The sequence below is a fragment of the Nicotiana attenuata genome, unplaced genomic scaffold (assembly GCF_001879085.1).
Source record: "Nicotiana attenuata strain UT unplaced genomic scaffold, NIATTr2, whole genome shotgun sequence".
Taxonomy (NCBI): Eukaryota; Viridiplantae; Streptophyta; class Magnoliopsida; order Solanales; family Solanaceae; genus Nicotiana; species Nicotiana attenuata.
The window spans coordinates 31,110-53,813 of NW_017674874.1; the positions used below are offsets into that span (position 1 = coordinate 31,110).

Genomic DNA, 22,704 nt, shown 5'->3' on the forward strand with positions numbered 1-22,704 from the left:
ATATAAATTTATAATCTACTCTTAAGAATAGGAGAAAGAGAATAAAAATTGATTAAAAAAAGAGAGAATAAATGTACAGCAGAAAAAAAGAAAAAGGAAAAGGAAAAGGAAAATAAAAAAGAAAAATTAAATTAATGAGGGATAATTTAAGAAATATAAATTTATTGTAAGGTTATTTTTGTCTTGAATAAATTAACTTTCTGTTTCTGCTTTTGCTTTTTGGAAGAAGCTAGTCAGAAGCAGAAAAATTGCTTCTATTGCTGCTAAGAAGTACTTTTTTATTTTGGCCAAACAATTTAAATTTTTTAAAAATTACTTTTTTTTACCAAAAAAATACTTTTGGCCTCCTAGGCTCTAAGTATATTTGTTTTTTTTTATTTTTAAAGTGTGAAGAGGTCTGCTTCGGTCAGACCTTTAATTGAGTCTTCATTCCGTTTAGAGGTTAAAAGTACTGAAAATACACGCCTGTGCTCCTTTTCTCTCTCTTGACATCAGGCTATTTCTTCTAAACCCAAAACAAATTTCATCCTTCACACGTCTCTCGCAGCCGCCGAATCTTTTTCTGGGTAAGATTTTGAAAATTATACTTGGAATTCTCCATCTTGTTTCCACTTTTTTAATGGTAAATTTCAGTTTCGAGTTTAGGGTTTAAAAAAAACCCTTTTAAAATACGATTGAGAAGGGGCTAAACTAGAAGGTTTTGCTAGCCTCTTATTTGTGTCTTGTTCTCACTTTTGGATATTCTATTTTGATTGAATCTCTGAATTTTCTGTAATTTTTCTTGATTTTGTTGACATCCCGATTCTCTAAATCGTAAATCTTATGCAGATTCACATAGTCCCTTTTGAACGTTCTTTTGTTTTCTTCAAGAATTGCATATTAGTTCTGTGTTGAAATATAACCCTAATTGGTGTTTATGAAGCTCGTCCAAAATTAAGAAACTTTGCTATGGCTAGAATTCGGATAATGAAGTTCTGTGTTGTTGAAATTAGAGCCTCTATAGTTTCATATTTGGCTAGAATTTGGATAGTGTATACATAAGTAAGATTTATATTTCAGTGCTTTCTGAATATTTATGTGCTATTGCTCTTGAATTATTCAGTCATATGTTAACATGTTTTATAATTGAGCCATGCTTTCTTTTGTTTATTCAAGAATAGCTTCTTTACTTCCTCAATTATTTTTCCTATTTTGTGTTTAAGATCATATCATTTACTACATCTTTGCAATCTTCAAACAGTTTATTTGCTTAAAAATATACAACTTATCTTCATGGGTGGCTCAAGGTTGACGCTAGTAAAGACTTCGCTTTAGGCCCCAAAAATTTTGAGGCCCCAAAAAGTGTTGTAAAATACGTAATAATATTTTGACTTAGACAATTCTGAACTTTGTAGAAAAAAGTATAAAATCCGCGTAAAAAAGGTTTTAAAAAAACAAAGAATATTTACTTTTTAACATAAGAAATATTCTAGAACTTCGAATTAAACTACTCAAATCTTTGTATTAGCAAATAAAGTTTTTTACATCAAGATCCAAGGTAATGCATTGCAAACATATGGCTAACATCCTACTTTTTGAATTAACATTTGATAATATAAATAATAATATTACTAAATGAAGCTAAAAGTCATATATCTTGTATGAATACTTTACGTTCAAAATATTTTTTTGGTTACATTTCGTCACTACAAGTTATTATATATAATTTTCATTTATAGTTCAAATAGTTTAACAATTGGATCTTACATAAAATATTAATTTATATCTTATAATATTTCAATTTATCTTAAATAATAACTTTTTTTGTTCAAGTTAATATTTTCACTAATGGATGTAATATTTAATCACTTTTATAGGATATCCCATTGGATATATATATCCAGATATCTAATTCTATCATTTTACTTCACGAAATCAAGTAGTGCTATTTATGCCAATAGAAAATAAATATAATCCCAAATTTGGTGCAGTGTTTTATCGAGTAATAAAATGAAGGGAAAAGAAAAGGAAAATTCCCTTATTTTTGGTTCAGTGGAACACACTCGTTAACGGAGCGTGGTACAACAACATCCCGACGACTCTCGCCAACAGGCGAGGCTTTTCACAGACTGATAGTGTAGAAATCACCAGCAACCAAAACATTATCCATTTAGCAAAAGGAGAAGTTCCCGCGGACGAAAATGAGCTACACCTGTCAATCGTTAAACTCATTGGCGCCGTTAGTGTTTCCCGTTAAAAGATACGGCATATCCATTCCTCCTTCAAAATTCCGGTGCCGAAAAACTAGAAAATCATCGCCAATGATACTCTACAGTCGTCTCGATAACTCTACTGATACTCAACAGCAACAACTTAATCTCTCCGTTCTTCGTTTCACTCTCGGTAGGTCCAAAACTCCTCTATTTCTCTCTCTCAATTTCAATTACTATGTATTTTTCATATACTTTCATCTAATATGTACTCATTATTTGTGTGTGAAATTGTGTGGGCGTGTTGGATAGGAATACCGGGATTGGATGAATCATATTTGCCTCTGTACATAGGCTACGCATTTGGTTCTCTTTTGGTATTGAATCACTTTCTCGGTTCGGATTCATCTGCCATTACCGCTGCACAGCTCGTGAGTTCACAATTTGTATTCAACTCTATGCATAACTGTTGTCTGTTTTAATGTAATTCTAATTCTAATTCAGCGTTTTCTGTTTTGTATAGAGAACGGAAGTTTTAGGTGTTTTTTTGGCTGCTTTTTCTGTTATGGTTCCCTACCTTGGAAAGTTTCTTAAGGTAATCTCTTTGTCTATGTTTTACGTAGATATTAGAGAGCCTAAGTTCTATAACATCCTCCCGAAACTGGAGGATATGTTATTGAAAATGTACAGTAAAATATGTTCTTTTTATGACGGTGATGTGGTGGCCAGCTTGCACACCTCGACTATTCCATCGGGTACTGGAGAGCTTATGGTTCTCCTCTCACTACATTGACCGCTAGGCCACTTCCTTAGTGCACTAAATTGTTAATGACTAAATTGGCTTTATCTTCAGGGTGCTCTTCTAGTAGAAGAAAGAAATGTTCCTGAAGATGCTGAGCAAGCCTTTGTCATCTCAGAAGAAATATCAGATACTCTGAAGGAGGATTTGGCTTGGGGAACATATGTTTTGTTGCGCAACACAAGCACCATATCAGTGGTATGTATCTTTAGAAAAGATTGTGCCAACATGGATTAGTCGGAGCATCTTACAAGAAGATAGTACGACCACAATTTGAATAAAACTTATAACCGTGAAGATTATGTTGATTTTGCAGCTATTTTCACTTCAAGATACAATTTGTGCTCGTGGCTACTGGAGAATACCAAAAGATGTGTCGAAAGATCAGTTATGTGATTGGTTTGAGAAACAGATCCAGCAAAGTGGTTTTCGTAATTTGAACGAGATACTTTATTTTCCGGAGGTCTCAGGTATTAATTATTAAATCTCGTTTCTATGAGAGTGATGCCCTTTCAAATATTAAATTACACTTTCTGCAGTGTAAATTAAGGTGAAAACTGCACTTTGTTGTATTATTACTAAGTTGTGATATTGTGGTTCTCTCCACATTTTTGTGATAGTCTAGACTCTGAACTGTTGGAGATGCTTCCAAAAGGAACCCGTGCTCTCCTTGTTCAACCGGTATTACAAACTGAAACCTCAGATTCCGGCCAGAAGTGGAAGAAAGATGTTTTTGTGCTTGTGGCTTCCAGCAACAGTTATGCATACAACAATAAGGATAGAGCCTGGGTTGAAGCTGTTGCAAAGAAGTTTGAAGGTAAGTGCATCTACGCAGATCTATAGAGACTAATGTTTCTTCAAAATATGTTATAAACAATTGTTCAAAATTTGCTCATTGAGCTACTTCAGTGAAATCCATAAAAGCTTCAAAGCTGTGTTTAGGTGCAAGCTTGGTTGCTGATATGCTATGTACTGGTCCACTTAACCTTTTGCTGCTAGAGGTCTTGTTTCTTCGCCACATATACTTACGGAAGTGTTCAATGTTTACTTTTGAAAAAAAAAAATAACCTGTGATGCATCAATGATCAATGCATGCCAGACACACTTATGTGAAAAAACATTGAAGGAGAAGAATTAATTCTAGTAGATGGTTCTAAATAAACTAGCGGTTAAGATTATCCATGACATTTTATTTTGAATGTATTTAATAATTTAGCTTTCTGCTGGTGAAATTTAATAGCTAGTCTTTCTGATTTGAGCTGTACTCTGTGCTAGATCACCCTTTCCTTCCTTGTACACAATGGGAAGAACCGGAAAGAAAAGAAGTGAAAGCTTAATTTCTGACTATAGATTGCAACAAGTAGCAGCTAGCATCCAGAACTTATGATCACATAAGCAACATTCAAGAATCTATGGTATTTGTAGATTAATTCAAGTCTTTCCCATCCAGCAGGCAACAGACACGTATTTTTCTATGGTGTAGTTAGGGATGTCAATGGATATTCGAAAACCGATTAAACTGATCGAACCGTGCTGTACCGAACCAATTTTTAGGTTTCTTTTAAAGAACCGTAGGTTTTTATATAAATCTATAACCGCATCGATAACTAGGGTAGGTTTTTTATTTTTTGGAAATAAACCCAAAAAATACCGAACCGTACCGAATAAATTTTACATGTGAAAAATATATTATATAGTAATTTTAAAAATAATATAATTTTTTTTTTTGGGGTTTAGAATTATGAAAACTTTTACAAGCCAACAAGTAATTAAACGCAAAATACTAATTTCTAAAATCTATTATGCTACTTCTACTTAAACTTCATTAGCAAGACACAAAATATTCTAGCGATTATGAGTAGCAAACTACGACGTATTGAATATGTTCCCTTTCATATAATTTGGATTTATAGCAAGCTACAATGTATTGAATATAGACTTTATTCTTGAGTCCCAACTTGGTTAATATCTTTCCACTAGTGTGATTTATATTTTCTTTGCCTTTTACGTTGTTGTAGAATAGTTGATGGATTTATACCCTAGCCATCTTTTATTTTTTAATTCATCAGTTTAAACAGTAAAAATGTCTAGAGAGTTTTGCTAAGTCCTATAAAAAACATGTGTTATTGCATTCTACTTCTACTAATGAATTTACATTATATTTAAAAATATACCGAAAATTAATCGAACCGTACCGATAACCAAGAGAAACCGACATGATTGAGACGGTTTCGAAAAGTTTAATTTTGGTTATACATGATAGAAAAACCGAAAAAGTGGTATGGTACAAATTTTACAAAATAACCGGCCGAACCGAACCATTGACACCCCTAGGTGTAGTAGATCCTTTTTTGGTTCAACCCACCCGAGTATATGCTTATTCATTTCTGTCCAAAAATCAGGCTACATTCTGCCAGCTGATCGGGCATATAGCATCACATAAAGCAGGGATGCAATAATATGGTCTAGAGGTGCATGGAACCTGAACATCCCCTGTCATAAACATCATTGGCCCTCATAAGGTTTGGAAGAATGGTCAATGGTGAATCTAATCAAGTCCGCAAATTCCATGCAAGGACATTAATACAATTTTGTCAAAGTGTCATGACCTGCAATAACACTTGGTCCTCGTGATTTTTGATATCAAGATGCTGAATCATTTTCACATCTGAATTCTCTAAATAGAGCTTGCACTGAGGAGCTTAGTTTGGTTCTGATTTGAATACTGTTTGAAATGTTCTGGGGATAAAACTGCTTCTAGGAGAGATAGAATCATTGTTTAAACTGCATTGACTGTCTGCTTTAATCCAAAGGTTGCTAAATATGGATAGTGGTACTTATAGGAAAAAAACCCAAAGAGATAAGACCCTATGGAGTATGGAAAATGTGGTTAAAAATCTATAATCGGATCCTCTATGACAATGACCAAATTGATTATCTTCGTGCATTAGAATACTATATTACCTACTCATGTTCCAGTTTATGTGAACCTATTTCCTTTTTGGTTCGTTCCAAAAAGAATGACCCCTTTCTAAATTTGGTAACAATTTAGCTTAAACTTACAATTCTACCCTTAATGAGAAGCTTTTATAACCACACAAATACTCTGGGCCCCTTTTTGCTTTGTTTAGAACCACAAATTCCAAAAGTTTTTATTTTTTCTTGAACTCTGTGCCCAGTCAAACAGGTTCACATAAATTGGAACGGAGAGAATAATAGAAAAGTAAGAGTGCTTATTTATAGATAGTGGTTGGTCATGACTTAAGTTGCGCGGACTCTTTGTTTTTGGTGCTGCACCCGTCTCGACATGGGACGGGTGCGGGATACGTCACATATTTGGTCAACTAACTTCGGATACTTTGAGCTGAGTCCATCGACAAATTTGGGTGAAAATTGAAATTTTGATTTCTCAAAATTAAAAATAAAATAGATTTAAGACATGGGAAATGACATACCTTCAATATTGTAGTACTTATGTCTCATATTTGCTGCTTTGTGTTTTAGAAAATCCAAAAATTCAAGCTGTCTTGTTCTGAGTTCGGACTTCTACTAGATAGTAGCAACGATATAGATGGAGAGTTGGAAGGCTTTGAATGGCCTTTTTTCTTTTTCTTTATAGCTCTATTTTTATAATTATGAATTTTTTAAGCTGAATCCCCGTACCCGTATCCATACATGAATCCGCACTCCCGAATCTTAAAATTTAGATTTTGCTAAATTCGACAGGGTCCATTGCCGTATCGGATTCCCGCACCCGAGTCCGAGCAACTTAGGTCGTGACGGCGTGGTAGATCAACTTGGGGGTAACATAAGTGATTATGAATTTTGTTTGATAAGTACTGTAGCTAGCAACATTTTTTCTAATAAGTGCTTCACTAGGAATGGACAATTAAAATCTTCTCTCTTGGTGTAAATTGTTCACATAAGAGTTGCCCAAAAAATAATATATGTACATCTCATCATTAAATATTTTCGTAAATAAAACACCAACATTTTGTTGGAAAATATGTACATGCTTTAATTACCAAAAGCAGGTTAATGAAAATTTATGAGTCTTAATTCCATTTCGATAAAGTGAGTCTTAATTCCATTCCCAGCCTTTTTTTTTGAGAAGGTAACAAGTTTTATAAATTAAGTAGAGAAACCTTTAGCATAAAGATTATGCTAAAGGTTAAAGATAGTTACAAGACCCTCGAAAAAGAGCAAAAACGCAAACCCGGACTTGTGGTAGTTACAAAGACCCAATAATATCCACTATAGACTCTACATTCTCTACCAGAGCTTCTTTACACCAAAAGTGAAACAAAAATATACAATTCGTCTTGATCTTTTGTTCAGAGTTAGCTCTATCTTCAAAGCATCTTGAATTTCTCTCCAACCAAATTGTCCACCAAATACATGCTGGGATCAACCTCCACCAATGCTTCTGCCTCAGTAGAATACCTGGGTCATTCCAACAAGCTAACATTTCTGCAGTTGTCCTAGGTATTGCCCATTTCACACCTTTCATACTCATGAAAAGATACCACAGCCTACTAGTTACTTTGCAATGTAAAAAGAGGTGGCTGTTTGTTTCAATCTCTTTTCCACACAAGAAACATTTGGAACACATAAGCATTCCTCTCCTCATTAAACTGTCATGAGTTAAAACAGCCTCTTTGACTACAAGCCAACAAAAGCAAGCCACTTTAAAAGGGATTTTCACCTTCCAGATGTGCTTCCAGTGCCATGTCCCATTGTTCATGTGATCAGAGCTATTCAGGATTCCATATGCTGACTTTACAGTATATACTCCTCCGCTGTTTCTTTCCCATGTAAGTCTGTCCTCTTCTTCTGTGGTGCCCTTAAAGCCATCCAATAATTTGTAGAACTCAATGACTCTCGTAACCTCCCAGTCATTGAGGAACCTTCTGAACGTAACATTCCACCCCTGCGTACTCCATACCTCAGCCACACTAGCTTGGGGTTGCTGCACTATAGTGAACAAATCTGGAAAAGCGTCTTTAAGAGGTCCATTACCAATCCAATCATCATTCCAGATAGAGGTTTTATTGCCATTTCCCACTTTGATACTAACATTGCTGATAAATCCTGGCCATAAATTTCTAATTGACTTCCATACACTTACACCATAGGGTACAGAAGCTCCTGCTGTACACCACCTTCCATCTGCCCCATATTTTTCACAGATAACCTTCCTCCATAAAGCTTGATCCTCCAGAGAAAATCTCCATAGCCACTTCATAAGTAAACTCTTGTTATGTTGTCTCAAATTTCTGATTCCCAAACCTCCATCCCTCTTGCTTTTTAGCAAAGTGCTCCATTTTACCAAATTGTAGGCCTTCTTCTCCTTTTTCCCTTGCCATATGAATTTCCTCCTTAAAGCATCCACTCTTTTCTCAACTTTTACAGGAATTGGGAAAAGAGACATCATGTAAGTAGGAAGAGCATCTAGCACACTATTGACTAAAGTAATCCTCCCTCCCAGAGAAAGATAATTTCCTTTCCATATAGCAAGTTTCTTTTCACACCTCTCCAGCACCTCATTCCATAACTCCTGGGATCTATTTTTTGCTCCCAAGGGCATCCCCAAATATGTTGTTGGGAGATTTCCCACTTGACAGCCCAGCACCCCTGCCAATCTTTGAATGTTGGTGACCTCATTAACTGTGTACACCTGTGACTTACTCCAGTTGACATGTAACCCTGAGACAGCTTCAAAGACAGATAAGATCAACCTCAGATGTCTAACTTGCTCTTCTTTAGCATCACATAACACCAAAGAATCATCCGCATAAAGCAGATGAGTAATCTCCAGATTGCTACTGACATTATTCACTGCCTTGAAACCCCTTATCAACCTCTCCTGGTTTGCCTTCTTGATCATACTATTCAGACCTTCCATTACAATTATAAAAAGGAAAGGAGACAGAGGGTCTCCTTGCCTTAGCCCTCTTTGTGAGGAAAAGAAACCCTCTGGAGAACCATTAACTAAAATGGAAAACTTAACGGTGCTGATGCAGAATCCTATCCATTTGATCCACTTCCTTCCAAAGCCCATATTCTTCAGAGTTTTCAGCAAATAGTTCCAGTTTATATGGTCATATGCCTTCTCAATATCCAGTTTGCCAAGGATCCCAGGAATCTTACTTTTAACCCTGGAATCAACACATTCGTTTGCTATTAGGGTTGCATCCATGATCTGCCTACCTTTGATAAAAGCCATTTGTTGAGTGTCAACCAGTTTGTGAATTACTGTCTTCAATCTCTCTGTCAACACCTTTGAAATGATCTTATACACACTACTTATGAGACTTATAGGTCTATAACCTTTTAGTTCCATCGCCCCAGCCTTCTTTGGAATTAATGCTACATAAGTAGCATTAAAGCTCTTCTCAAACAATTCCCGTGAGTGGAAGTTTTGAAAAGTATTCATCAAATCTTCTTTCACCACCTCCCAGCATTGAATAAAAAAACCCATGGTATAGCCATCTGGACCTGGAGCTTTGTCTGCTGCACAAGCCTTCAATCCCTCAATGATTTCTTGCTCTTCAAACTCCCTCTGTAGCCATTGCTCCTCTGCCTCACTAATTCTAGGACAATCTGGAAGATTGAACTCTGGCCTCCATGCTTCAGATTCAGTGTATAAGTGCTGATAAAAGGCTAAGATCTCATCCTTTATAACTTCCTTATCATCCACTTGTATCCCATTAATGTTGAGCTTGTCAATGTTGTTGAACCTTCTGTGGGCATTTGCAATCCTCTGAAAATATTTAGTATTTCGATCCCCTTGTTTTAACCATTGAACTCTTGATTTCTGCCTCCAAATTAACTCTTCATTTTTGGCAATCTCTTCCAATTCCATGACTAGGCTAGCCTTTTGCACCAACTCATCTTCAGAAAGATCCCTGGATTCTTGAACCACATCTAGTACAAGAATTTTGTTCAAACAGATAGTTTTCTGAACCTCCAAATTTCCCCCTTGACCTGTCCTCCATTCTTTCAGCTTAACTTTCAACACCCTGAGTTTTTTGGCTAGAACATAATCAGGTCTTCCCTGTACATCGAAAGAAACCCACCAGGAAGCTATTTTATCCTTGAACCCCTCTGTTCCCAACCACCAATTTTCAAACTTAAAATATGATTTTGTGTTCTCCCAAACCCCACATTGCAGAGAAANTATTCCTAAAGTTTTCATCCCAGTCAGCAGAGAACAGAAACCTATCCAATCTCTCGCCTACTCCATGTGTAAATTCCCCCTTCAAGAGGTGGATCAATAAGCTCTAAATCCTCTACAAAATTAGTAAACTCTCTCATAGCTCTTGAAATTCTGTTGCATCCCCTCCTTTCCTCCATAAATCTTGTAACATTAAAATCACCACAAATAACCCAAGGCCCTTCAAAAACTCCCCTAGAAGCAGCTAACTCCCACCAAACATTCTCCCTCTCTATTCTACAATGAGGCCCATATACCCCAGACAAATGCCATGAAAAATTTTGATTTATAGAAGAGAAACTACAGGTTATGGAGTAACTCCCAATATTGACTACTTCCCCCCTCCATACTCTGCTATCCCATAATACCAAAATGCCCCCCCTTGTACCGCTAGCCTCTAGACACCCAAATTTTACCCATCTATAACCCCATATCTGTTTCACATACCCCTGTACATCCCCTTCAAGCTTGGATTCTTGAAGACAATAAATGTCTGCCTTCCAATTCTCAATTAGTAGTTTCACCACTCTTCTTTTGTTAACACGATTTAATCCCCTAACATTCCAAGAGATAATATTGACCTTCATTGATACACATTGCTAATAGATTTCCCCCTATTCCTAGAGCTTGACTCCGGAAAATTCATATTAAACACCAAATTCTGCACCTCCAAACTCCCTTTTTTCCTTTTTGGAGTCGTGCACATCTTCATTGTTGACGCCTCCCTCAACTTTTGTCTATGCCTATCAATTTTGAGAAACAGCTCTAGAGCTTCCCTTTCACAGCCCTGGAAATTTACCCCGTATGTCTTGCTCAATTTTAGAACATTTTTATGAACCCACAAAGAAGCCTCTATCTCTGCCTCGATAAATTGCACATCTAGAGGTTCTGCATCATCCACGGACCATGTCTCGTGGTCTTCTTCATCCATCAATTGGTTTAATTCAGAAGAAAGAGAAGGAAATGAAATAATCTCTCTGTGAGAGCAAGATGCTCTAACCACCTGCTCCCCACCTTGCATCTTCATTGCTTCTGTGGGTTCCTCATGTACTACTACATCTTGCAGTTTGTTTGTAACAGAAATAGGAGAAGAAAATGGAGTAGTTTCTCTTTCAGGACATATTGATCTAGCCACTTCCTCAGACCCTTGCACGATCATTAGCTCTGTTGATTCTGTGTTGCAGATCTCTTCTTCTCTCTCCATCAGTGCAACCATAGCAAGCGATTCCCTTGTGCTAATGTTCGCTAATATCTCTGTTTCCATCGGGTCGGGCTTATTAAAAGAACCCAGAACCGAAAATCTATTTTTAATTCCCAGATCTGGACTCTTTAATGACCCACAATTGGACCCAGAAATTAAAAGTCCCCCTTGGCCCATACCCTGTGGCCCAGTTGAATACTTCCCAGCTGGCACCTCTTTATCCACTGGGCCATGATTCAAATTCAAACTGCAGCTACCCTTAGTCACGTGACCCATCCCATCACCCCTTTTAACCCCTACGTCATAGTTACTGTTGTGTCTCCCCTGTTCACCGCTGAAACCTCTGAAAGAGATCTCCATATCACCGGCGCCTCACACCAAATCGGAATTGTGAAGATAATTCCATTTTTTTCTATCTCAATGCTACTGGGAACTGCTGCAACTGGGCCCTTCACTTTCAAACGAGCCCATTTAAGATGGTTACGCAGAGAGGTTTCTTCCTCTGTTTCGATCCAACCACCACATCTATCACCGATCTCCTTGAAAATTCTTTGTGACCATAGATGTAGTGGTAATCCCAGTACTCTTATCCACACACACTCGAGATTGGCAGTGGCCGGCAAACACTCTGCAACCGGCGACCACCATTCCAGACTCATTAAATTATTTCTCCAACTCCATTCCCCCAGTTTAGTGTGTTCAGCTAATTTTCTGGAAGGAAACTCAAATAAGAATTTTGGCCCATGTAACTCATACATCTGGACCCCTGGAATTGCATTCCATTTGTTGCTAGCCCATCTCCGGATATCAGAAAGAGTAGGCAACTCCTTGCTGATTGCGAAGCTCCCGATCAGGCACCTGCTCAACACGTCTTCATCACCTATTACTGGACCATTCATCACTATGCGTGTACTGTCGACCGGTTCTCCGACAATGATGTAGAGGCTCCTTTTGCTTCCCACTTGTCGGAGCTGAAAGCACCTCTGTACGAAAGATTCGCAACTGGAACTACTGTAGGTTGTCTCTGTGTAGCAGGAGGCTCCCTATTAATGAACCTTTCTATCTTTAAAGCAAGTACCTTCCACCCCGCGTTGAATGAAACTTCTGGAAGGATAATAACCACACTTATGAATCTGCCATGGTCATTGAACTTCTTGGCACAGTAAAAACTGAAGACATGATCCCGGGTCCTCCATCTCCTGAACTCATTCCCTTTCCCATCTGAAGCAATATGCAGTAACTTACATAACCACAGCATCACCTTCCGACTCAAAGTCATCTTTCTCATGAAATTTGACTTCCTCTCCACCCATTCATACCAAACCTCTGCTCTATCTTTATTTTCTGTTTTCCATGATTAGAAGAGAACTAAGTTTTTAACACAATCACTAAGGAATGATTGAAGAAAAAACTAAGTTGGTCTGGACACAAACTATATTCCAGGTTTTCTTAAAAGCAAATCCTCATTAAGGTGACCACGATTTTATGGTAACAAATCCACAATATTCATTTTTTCTAGTCTCTCATATGTTAATCTACTCTACCAATATCTAGAGGTGGAAAAATAGGAAAATGGTTGATAGATCCTAAATCTCTGGCTAGTAAAATGAGTACAAGTTTCCATTCCCAGCCTTTTAATAGGAAGCTGGCAAACCTTTTTTTATGGTGCTTCCCAAAATGACCAGAGTACGGCTTTCTTTAGTCTCTAGCACTTCCCTATCTGGTTACAACTTCTTTTATGCTTTTATTTACTTTAGTTGTCCTCTCTCTATTAATATGCTGCAAATTACAGTATTCTCATTTCTGCATGAGCATGTCGGGATTAATATTGCAAATGATCCACCATAAGAATAGTTTGTGAATAGGAGAAATTGCCACCCGTCCTATGAAGTTCAGAGATTAAAAATTACCCTTCGGTTCTTTAGGTCTTAGTTATAATATCATTAATTTCTCCTTTACAGAATCCCCAAGTGCTGAAATATCTTTTCCTTTTTTCTTTAACCACTTTAGAACCCAACTGTCTTAGTTATTCGCCTTAAGGTAGTTGTTGGTTCATAATGTAAATATAACTTGTCTCTTGCTTTTTTCAAGTCTTTGGCAATCTACTCTCTTCACCATGTCAAACGTTTCAGTATAAGTGTACAGCATTCTGTGACAATTCTCTTTCTTCCTTTATAGACAAAATTGGAAACATCTTGTTTTGTGTTAGCTCTTTATTTGAGGAAGTTCTTTGAATTGTCAATTAAAACACCAATTTACTTTTTGGTCTTCGAAATGCTATGGCTGGAATTTGATTCTTAATGTGTAAGACTATACAGCAAATGATGAACTTTTATATAGTAGGCAAGGAGCAAGAATCTAAAAAGACAAAGGGAAAAAGTATTTAAAAGAACCCTAGTCCTAGAGCATGGAGATGGAATTGACACCACAATGCAATGTCAAAATAAATGCTATTTACTACCAATCCACCAAGTGGGGTGGTGGCGGGAGGAAAGAACAATTGCAAAAAGAATGTAGGGTTCTCTCAAATTTAGATAAAAAGTTTAAGTGATCCCTCAATAAAAAAGAAAAAAAAAAGGGAATTATTCAGTATAGGTCTGAAAGTTTTTAGAGGGTACAATTTCTATATTTTCGCTTTTAGGCGGCATGGGAAAAACATATATTCTCAGATTTTATTAGCTGTTTAATAAGTCGCATATTGTGATCCAACACGCTCTTTGACAGCAGATTTTGGGAATTTCTCTCTTGACTGCATGTCTCCCCATTCATGTTCTCCTCACAAGATATCTGGATGTTGCCTACAGTCCCTTTAGCCTCTTACTGTCTGCTTCTTATAAAAACTTCTCCAAGCCATAGACCAGGTTCTGCCAAGGAAAAACAAAGAGTATGTTGTTTAGTGTCATGGTGAAATATGTCAAGACATGGTTCTTTGATAGGTACCTTGAGGCGAACAACTTTTCTAATGGCTAGAATTAAGCCTGGCATGAGACATTGCACATCCGTGATATCATGCTTTAGTGTGTAAACCTGATGAACAACAGTCATAGATAAGATTCTCATAATACAAGGGGGATCCATGGCCCTTCTCTACCATAGTCATTGGAGAGTACAGTTCAGAAGCACACCTCTCCTGGCCTTGAGAAGTATACTGACGTACTAGACGGGAGCCCTGGTAGAACCAAGCTGTGAACACGTACTCCGTCTTCCCCTAGAACTTGACCCCTTGCCTTGCAGCACAGAAGATAAAAGCAAGAAATTATCAGAATGCAGTTGAAGTCGAGAAATTGCCTAGTCCATAAATCCAGTTGCTGCAGAGTTTTGCTGGTAATAAATGCTCTCATGTTATTTGATCCCATTTGGCTTATTTTGAAGGGGTTACCAGTTCATAAATAAGGATTTGTTGCTTCATACCGGAATATCAGTGGAAATGTCCTCTCTATTATACAGCTGACCCAAATTGGAAAGGTTGTTAGCAATTTGAACTGCATCCTGGGTTGGAAAATCCTGTAACCAGCAATAACTTCATTACTTTTGACCGCTGATTTTGGTGATTCAATAGCATGTAATACGTGGCAGGTTTCTTTTTCTTATAACTATGATTTTAATGCAAGAAATACTCTGCAGACTATGTATATTCATTATTCACTGATTTGATATGGATGAGAATATGCATACTGCTACTAGTAGTTATCAGTGAAAATCCGCAATGCGTCAGTTCAATCCTAGTCGTTTTCTTTGGATAAAGAAGACAGAAGTAAATTAGATTTAGCTGATCTAGAGAATTAAAAGATGAGACTAGAGCTGTCAAACAGGCCGGGCCAGGCCAGCCCTGCCTAGCCCAAGCCTCGTGGGCTTTTAAATTTGGTGGGCTAGGACGGGCCGGCCCTTCAATTCTTTTTTAGAAAAAAGGATTTCTTTAAATCCTTAAATATTTTTTCGTGACATAGTCGATTAATCATGCAAACAACTTCTATTTGCTTAGAGCGTACAAAATGCTTGATATTTGACGAGGAATCTCGTAATTGAAATGCGAATTCTCTATATCTCTAGCTCTTCTTTTTTAAAGTTACATGAATATTTTCTTAATGTTTTTCTTTCATTTTTCTCAGATTCAGGAATTGCTTCAATAAGTTTATATGCCGAGTTTTTTTAAATTAAGGATTAACATCATTTGCTGATTTCATTATTATAGTTCATAAATTTTAAATTCTTGAAATTTGCTAGTGGTCAACTTTTGTTTTTTCTGTATTTATAATTGATCTTTTTCTATACTGAAGAGCAGTTTAAATATTAAAAATATATTAAAGCAATCCAAACTGATCATTGGCCACTTAAAGTAATATTTTCTTTGGAAAAAAGATTATTATTGGTCACCTAAAACTTTTCGAGTTCGTTATTAATTAAGTAAAAGAAAAACTAATTTTTTCATATTACATGAATGTCAAAAATCAAAATTCTAGTTGATATGGAAAGGTAAATGAGCAATCTAGGGTTGGGGAATAGGGGTTGCAGTTAATAGTTTTTTAGTTTTTACTTTTTCTAAATATTTAATAGTTAATTCATTTGAATTTAATTAATTTTTGGCTCATGGGCTGGCCCAACCCCAGCCTCAGTCAAGCCTCAAGGGCCAGCGGGCTGACTTGAGCCGGGCTTATAAGCCTTAGTTTTAAATGAGCTCAAAAAATTCTAACCCAACACTACCCAAGTAGCGCGCTGGATTGGGCTGGCCTCACCGGCCAAGCCCATTTTGATGTCTCTAGATGAGACGCTTAATGCCCTTAAGGTTCTTGGAAAGAAAAGCTAAAAGACATGGAGTAGTTTATTAGAAAAGAATAAAATAGAAGATTCGGTGTCCAAAGGTGTAGAGAGAGAAGTTTTATTGTGTGCCTCACACAACTGACATTAGTTGTGTAACGTTTTTTTTGTCTTACAAATTTGTGGACCCTAATCTTATACTTTTGGGTTCACAAAAATCTGGGTCCACAAAACTGTAAGACAAAAAAGATGCCTCATATAAATAGTGCAGTTGTATGACACACAAAATAAAATTTTCGGTGTAGAGACGACGACGACCGTGTCACTGTTAATATTTGCTGTTTGATTGAGATTTTAAGATCACAATAAATTCTTGTACCTAATTAAGCGACAAAGACTGGATCCAGCTAGGTTATGGACCCATGCACTATGCTTTATTATCACTATTCAATTGGAAAAGGAGGATTTTAAGGCATTGCAACAAATAGATGGTGTTAGGTCTTGGCGTTGGGCCCCTTGTAATGTTGAAGTAACATTTTGTACCACGGAAAAATATTTCTTTGAATCTAAGCATTAGTCATTGAGGTGGTTTATGGGATAAGGATATTAAGCTCGGGATAAAAGTTAGGATTATATTTATCTTATGTTTGATTATGGGTATTAGCTGTATAAAGTTTATACCAAAATAATAGTATTAATTATTCTATATAGAAGGCGGGATACCATGAGATATTCCAACCCATGAGATATCCTTATCTATCCAACAATTGAGTCAAATGACCTTAACGGTATAAAAGTAATATGACCGGTTCTGGAAGGTTATATACCTTTTTATAACAAATAATACGTAAAGTGGATATTCAAATTTAGCTGGTTTCTACTATTTTATTCTGTTAGCGAAGAGACTTTCAAACTCTTTTTGTCGTCACTAATCGTGATTTACATGCGGAACTCAAATATAGTCCAAACAAATAAAAGAGAACACGTGAAAAGCACAAAAGAGGCGTGTCACGGGGTTAATGTACTTACCACTGCATTTGCTCTAGACTCAACAATTTCTACATTGTTATAGTGAAAAGAAGCTGAAATTGCTGCTTGCTGGAGAAGTATGGATCCAATTGAAAGAGTTGGTGCAACCAAGCAACCCTGATATCATTGCCAAAAAAATCCGTTTAAGTAATTGTTTCTTCAAGTGCTTTTCCCATTTAAATTGATGAACAAATGAATTTTGTGAATTGCATCTACTAAAGTAGCAAACAAGGATGTCAAAAGAGTTGCATATAGGGCAGAAAAAAAAAGGCAGTCCGGTGCATAAAGCATTACGCATTCACGCAGGGTTCGGGAAATGGCCATATGCCTTTTGGGTGTGATGTAGACAGCCTACTGTAATCAGGGGCGAAGTCACATGGTCATAAGGGTGGTCAATTGACCACCCCTAGTCGAAAAATTGTGCTGTGTACAGAGGCAAATCCATGATTTTAAGTATACGGGTTCCTGTCGTAATCTCAAATTAATATAAAATAATACTTGGGTTCACACTTAGATATTTATAATATTAGTGGGGTTTTTAAAAGAAATAAAGGATCTACACAAAAGTTACTAGGTTCCCGGTAATCCAGTAACTGCACTCTAGATCCCCCACTGACTGTGTATATAGGCAAAACGTTTTAAAGGTATATAATACATATTGAACACCCTTTATCGGAAATTTTTTTCACTTCTTTCAAATTTGAATACCCTTGGGGAAATTTCTAGTTTCGCCACTGACTGTGATGCAAACATCAATGGCTGTTTCTACGGCTCGAACTCGTGACCTATAGGTCACATGAAAACAACTTTACCGTTGCTCTAAAAAGAATGCATATAGGGCATTGTTTGAGAATGTGGTTATATAAATTGTACAAATCTGTAAATCTCACCCTGCACCCTCACCATGCTGGCCTTCTCGCAGAACATAGATAAAGCCATGACAGTTTCTTGCTTAATCCTTGGCACGTAAACTACACTATTCATCCCAAATGCTGTTGCCTGCCCAACGAAATCAAATGATTATGTTCACAATATAAAGGACCACCTTCTGAACTTTTTCCCTCTGTTAAACAAGTGGTTTAAGATTATTGGACCTGTTTGACATTGTCATAAACTGTAGAAGGGTCAGTGAAATCAATGACTACCCCAGTTGCCTTTGACTGCATAATTTGATTTCACAAAGTCAGAAATCAGAATTTTAACCAGAATTAAAGCAATTGGGTTAATAATTCAAGACCATATTTTTTTACCTGAGATATTGAACCCAACACCATTGTAAGGTCGTTTATTATCGGTATTTCTAGAGGTTCTTCCATGTCACAAACCTGAAATTCTATGTTAAAAGTAAATGAAAGAACGAAAAACGCAGAGATTGAGAAAAATCAAAGTGGAATTAAGCAATGGACCTGTCCAATATCTTGTCCAACAAAATTAGTATCAACAGCACCAGCCACTTCCATACCTCTAGCTTTAGTCACAGCAATTACGGCTGCTCTTCCTATCTCCTTTGCAGCTCCATTTATGATTACTTTCACATTGTTTTGAGATGGCTGTACTGAGCAACAGATGAATGACTTTGTCTTCTTCACTTTTATAGGCCTGACGTTATAATTAATATAGTATGTAAGTTGAAATTGGCAGCTCGAGGCCGCCATTGATATGTGTAGTTACAGCCTTTTTGGTCTCTTAGCTTGCTGTGTCTTGGTACCTTATTGGTCTCAAATTTGGATATAACTTCACCGTTTCTGTTAAAAGATAAGGTTTTTTCTGCCTTTCATTATGTCCTTAGCTTGTTGGGACGCACACATGTTATTAATTAGTTGGTCTCTATATAAACTTAATTAACACCAAAGTTTGCATATATCGCCATATTGCTTTGTCAGTTTGTCACAATTATATCAAAGTGTACAAATTTCGTGTATCTGATTCCAAATTGCACTAGCGCGACTAGGCCCTCTCCTTGGGAAAAATAAGAAAAGATACATATGAGAGTCGACATTTTAGAGCCCGTTTGGTTGGTGTTTTAAGAGAGTTAATGACCGCATAAAACCAACGTAATAAATTAAAGTACATAATATCGGCTGAATACAAAAAACCGATCGAACCGATTAATAAATTAAGATATCAATAATTCAAAGTTAGACATATTTTAAGTGAAAACGGCCGGAGCATATCCTTTGAAAAATCAAGTTAGAAAAATAGGTGAAGTATCAAATAGCTTGAGTCGCTTTACAAGTCGTATAATAGAAAGTACGCATGTACTTACATATATACTTGTGTAGAAATGATTTTGTTTAACACGTTCTTGAAGTCCTCATTAAGCACGAGATACATAGGATCTTTGGGATTTTCAATCCGGTATCTGGTATTCGCATTGAAACCCGACTAAACTCGAATTTTAAACCGAAAAGTTCAACATTAGGGGTAAATCTCTGTCTAATGAAGCCTATTTCATATGCATAACTCGAACCTAAAATATCTGATTAGGGATAAACAACCGCTTTATCGCAACTCTTGGTATGATTATTTCAATTGTAGATTAGAAATGGGAAAGAAAAGTTAGAATTTAGAGAGAGAGACGAGCTGAACTTGAGAGACATGTGCGAACGTGCAAGGACTTCCAAATATCATGTGCCCCTCCAACTTAAGTAATTAAGCCAATACAATATTAGTGCAAGAGGACTGCAGTAATTACTGCTCCATGCAACCGGCTAGCTAAAAGTGTACTTGTCTTGAGTTTAATCAGCACCTCTTTTTGTTGGTATATTTACTGTCCGAACAAACTTGCAATTAAGTAGGAAAAGTATATATATTTGCCTGCTGATTAAGCCGTTGAACGAATAATATGAACTTAAAGATCTTTACATGCAATTGCTTTTTAAGTGACATACACTAAATACATATTTCTTTACACTAACAATTTTTCCTTAACGGCTTAAATATGATATTCCTTTAGATTTTACCAAATATAATTAATGATTTTACTTTTAAGTTATATCTTACGTGTGAATCTCATTTTATTGCTTCCAAGACAGTACATATTTGAGTTTCTAGTTTCTAATGAACGTTCTATTCACCATTAAAAAAAAGGTTCTTATAATAAATCAAACGGATAGCATAAAATAATTTGTTCAAATTCCAAATATGAGAAAAATGGTCTTATTTTTATACCTTCTTACATTTTGAAACTTGTCACGACCCAACTTTCCCCTCCGTTGGATGTCGTGACGGCACCTAGTCTGAAGAACTAGGTAAGCCTAACATTAACTGAAATATCAACAACATTTAACTAACATCGAACAATTGCGAAATAGAAATTTCTATATAATTTACAATTCCAAAATCAGTAGTACAAGTCATAAGCTCTAAAGAGTTTGCTAGAAAACCTCTAAAATACAACTGTCTCGAAATAAGAGCGAATAGTGCAAATACAAAATAAGAAGGCGACTCCAAAGCCTGTGAACGCAGCAACAAGTTTACCTTGAGTCTCCACCACAAAATCTGTACATCTAGCTAACGATCGACTGACTCCTCAATACCTGGATCTGTACAAAAATGTGTAGAAGTGTAGTATGAGTACACCACAACGGTTTATTGCGTATAGTTATGCAGTGATATTTTATATCTCAATACCATACAAATGGGTGGGGGTGGGGGTGGGGTATTTGTGTGGTGTCCAACTTTCGCGTGCACTTGATTATAAAAGGAGATGGTTCTTCTATGCGTTCATTACACTTCAGTTGTGGAAGAAGTAATGGTGACAGTAAAGAACAAAAGTATTTTTACGTGGAAAACACCTGGCTCAAAAGGTAAAAAAACTACGACCTACTTCCCAGTATGATTTTCCCTAAAACTTCACTCAACTCTGAGCCAAAACAACAATGTTTACAAACCTCTTGTAAACTTAAGGATTACCTCTAACCCTTGTAGCAACCAGCCACAGGCTATTGTGACAAACTCTAACTTGAATAATACAACTCAAAGTATCTAGTACAAATGCTTCTAAAGAAAGATGAAGGTACAACTCAAAATCCCTACTATAATTGAACTAGAATAAAAGACAGACACATGGAACTAGTTCTTCTATCTGGTTCATGTAGCTCCAGGTTCGCACACTTGAAACACACAGTAATTGCTTGCAAAATGCGTTGCTATTTTGCTCTCAATTCTTGCTTAACTACAGCGTTTGTGCATCACGTGTAAAAGAGAACACAACTGAAATTTATAAAGTTAATGGGATTAGGATCAACTAGAGTCTAATGCATTACTCTTCCTTGGTGGAAGAGTTCTAGTTAACTTCAATCTCTAACTCTTTCCTTATCTAGGATGGAGTTCTCTTCAAGTAAAAGTCCTACTCCATATCAATTATGCAACCTTTTTGTTCAGGGAATATCAAATATAACTCACTTGCATGTTCATGCCTTTTGCTTGAATTTGACCGTACCATGTGTACACACTACCCATGGACCTGGTTCATGCATGTGTTCCTTTGTCAATCACAAATATAAAAGCCACTCAGACCAACAAATTCCCCCTTTTTGATGATGACAAACTCTGTGCTTTTCATAAGCATGGAACCTATTTCAACTCAGCTCAACATCAACACAATGTTAGAATACTTTCCATTTTAAAGTCACAAGTCATCAAGGACCAGGTTCATTAGGTTATAATGTCACGACCCAAAACCCGACTCGTCGTGATGGAGCCTATCGTGAAACTAGGTTAGCCTCAACTCAACAATCAACACGATAATAACAAGTTTGAAAACATTTACGGAAGCTTTTAACAGTTAAAGAACTATTTGAAACATAAGAAATTCCAAGAATAAATACAATCCAGCCCAAGAACCGGGGTGTCACTGAGTGCATGAGCGTCTAAGGAAGAATACATAGTCTCATATACTGTCTAAGGGAACAACTAAAATACAACTGGAAAGTAAGGTGGAGAGCCAAGGCCTACGAACACCGTGCAGGTACATCCATAATCTTCTAAGTCAGAAGCCTCGATCAAACATACGCCACTAGATCCAAAGTGCCTGAATCTTCACACGAGGTGCAGAGGGTAACGTGAGTACACCAACTCAGTAAGTAACAAGTCCAACCTTTGGAGTGATAGGTAGTGACGAACTCAACCTCCTCAAGGATAACAGAAATAATGTACAGAAACGTAGGCATGCTTTCAGTTAAATAAACGGCTCGAACAGTAAAATAGAGCAAGTATGAACAAGGTAAAGGAGTGTAACTCTGATACATCTAGATTTTCTAGAGTATTGTGGGAATATAAGGTTAACTAGATTTTTTCTTGTACATGTTCTAGAATATTATCTAGAACCATCCTTAGACAAGTATAAATAGGGATGACCTTTGGCATTTGTAACCAAGTCAAAATCAAGAAAGCCTTCTTTCCTAAACAAAGTTCTCCTCTCCAAAATTTTCCTTCTCCTTTGAAAGCTTCCTTTTAATTTAGTTGAATCTTCCTATTTTAGTTAACGATCTTGGGCTAGCAGAAGGTCTCC

The 22,704-nt window shown here is 36.7% G+C and overlaps 2 protein-coding genes across 8 annotated transcripts; one reads left to right on the top strand and one right to left on the bottom strand.

Annotated features, from left to right (window-relative positions):
• Positions 1–418: 418 nt before the first annotated feature.
• LOC109219400 (protein COFACTOR ASSEMBLY OF COMPLEX C SUBUNIT B CCB2, chloroplastic) lies at positions 419–14,232 on the top strand. 5 transcript variants are annotated; one of them, XM_019383855.1, is made up of 8 exons: positions 419–566; positions 1,971–2,382; positions 2,502–2,620; positions 2,713–2,784; positions 3,043–3,186; positions 3,305–3,458; positions 3,614–3,805; positions 14,133–14,232. In XM_019383855.1, the coding sequence occupies exons 2-8, from the start codon at positions 2,181–2,183 to the stop codon at positions 14,216–14,218; spliced, it is 969 nt and encodes a 322-aa protein (XP_019239400.1). In that variant the 5' UTR covers positions 419–566; positions 1,971–2,180; the 3' UTR covers positions 14,219–14,232. The 5 variants fall into 5 exon arrangements, with proteins under 5 accessions (XP_019239400.1, XP_019239403.1, XP_019239404.1 ...); XM_019383858.1 differs by lacking the exon at positions 14,133–14,232 and adding an exon at positions 6,715–6,943; XM_019383859.1 differs by lacking the exon at positions 14,133–14,232 and adding an exon at positions 5,391–6,024.
• On the bottom strand, positions 13,935–18,952 carry LOC109219398 (dihydrodipicolinate reductase-like protein CRR1, chloroplastic). Of its 3 annotated transcripts, XM_019383853.1 has the most exons (9): positions 18,596–18,946; positions 18,440–18,514; positions 18,284–18,349; positions 18,093–18,188; positions 17,190–17,306; positions 14,817–14,909; positions 14,531–14,632; positions 14,346–14,432; positions 13,935–14,269 (listed from the first exon to the last, which is right to left on the bottom strand). In XM_019383853.1, exons 1-9 carry the CDS (start codon positions 18,842–18,844, stop codon positions 14,237–14,239), a joined length of 918 nt encoding a protein of 305 aa, XP_019239398.1. In that variant the 5' UTR covers positions 18,845–18,946; the 3' UTR covers positions 13,935–14,236. The 3 variants fall into 3 exon arrangements, with proteins under 3 accessions (XP_019239398.1, XP_019239397.1, XP_019239396.1); XM_019383852.1 differs by having other exon boundaries at positions 13,935–14,432; positions 18,440–18,522; positions 18,652–18,952; XM_019383851.1 differs by having other exon boundaries at positions 13,935–14,432; positions 18,596–18,948.
• Positions 18,953–22,704: the final 3,752 nt, after the last annotated feature.

Excerpts from the sequence above, each read along its gene's own strand:
- LOC109219400 (XM_019383854.1), top strand. The coding sequence starts at position 2,181 with ATGAGCTACACCTGTCAATCGTTAAACTCATTGGCGCCGTTAGTGTTT. Across the intron at positions 2,785-3,042 it reads ACCTTGGAAAGTTTCTTAAG|GGTGCTCTTCTAGTAGAAGA; the intron begins GTAATCTCTTTG and ends CTTTATCTTCAG. Across the intron at positions 3,806-3,930 it reads TGTTGCAAAGAAGTTTGAAG|GTGCAAGCTTGGTTGCTGAT; the intron begins GTAAGTGCATCT and ends AGCTGTGTTTAG.
- LOC109219398 (XM_019383851.1), bottom strand. The coding sequence starts at position 18,844 with ATGGCGGCCTCGAGCTGCCAATTTCAACTTACATACTATATTAATTAT. Across the intron at positions 14,910-17,189 it reads AGTCTAGAGCAAATGCAGTG|GATTTTCCAACCCAGGATGC; the intron begins GTAAGTACATTA and ends TGCTGGTTACAG. Across the intron at positions 14,633-14,816 it reads ACATTTCCACTGATATTCCG|GCAAGGGGTCAAGTTCTAGG; the intron begins GTATGAAGCAAC and ends CTGTGCTGCAAG.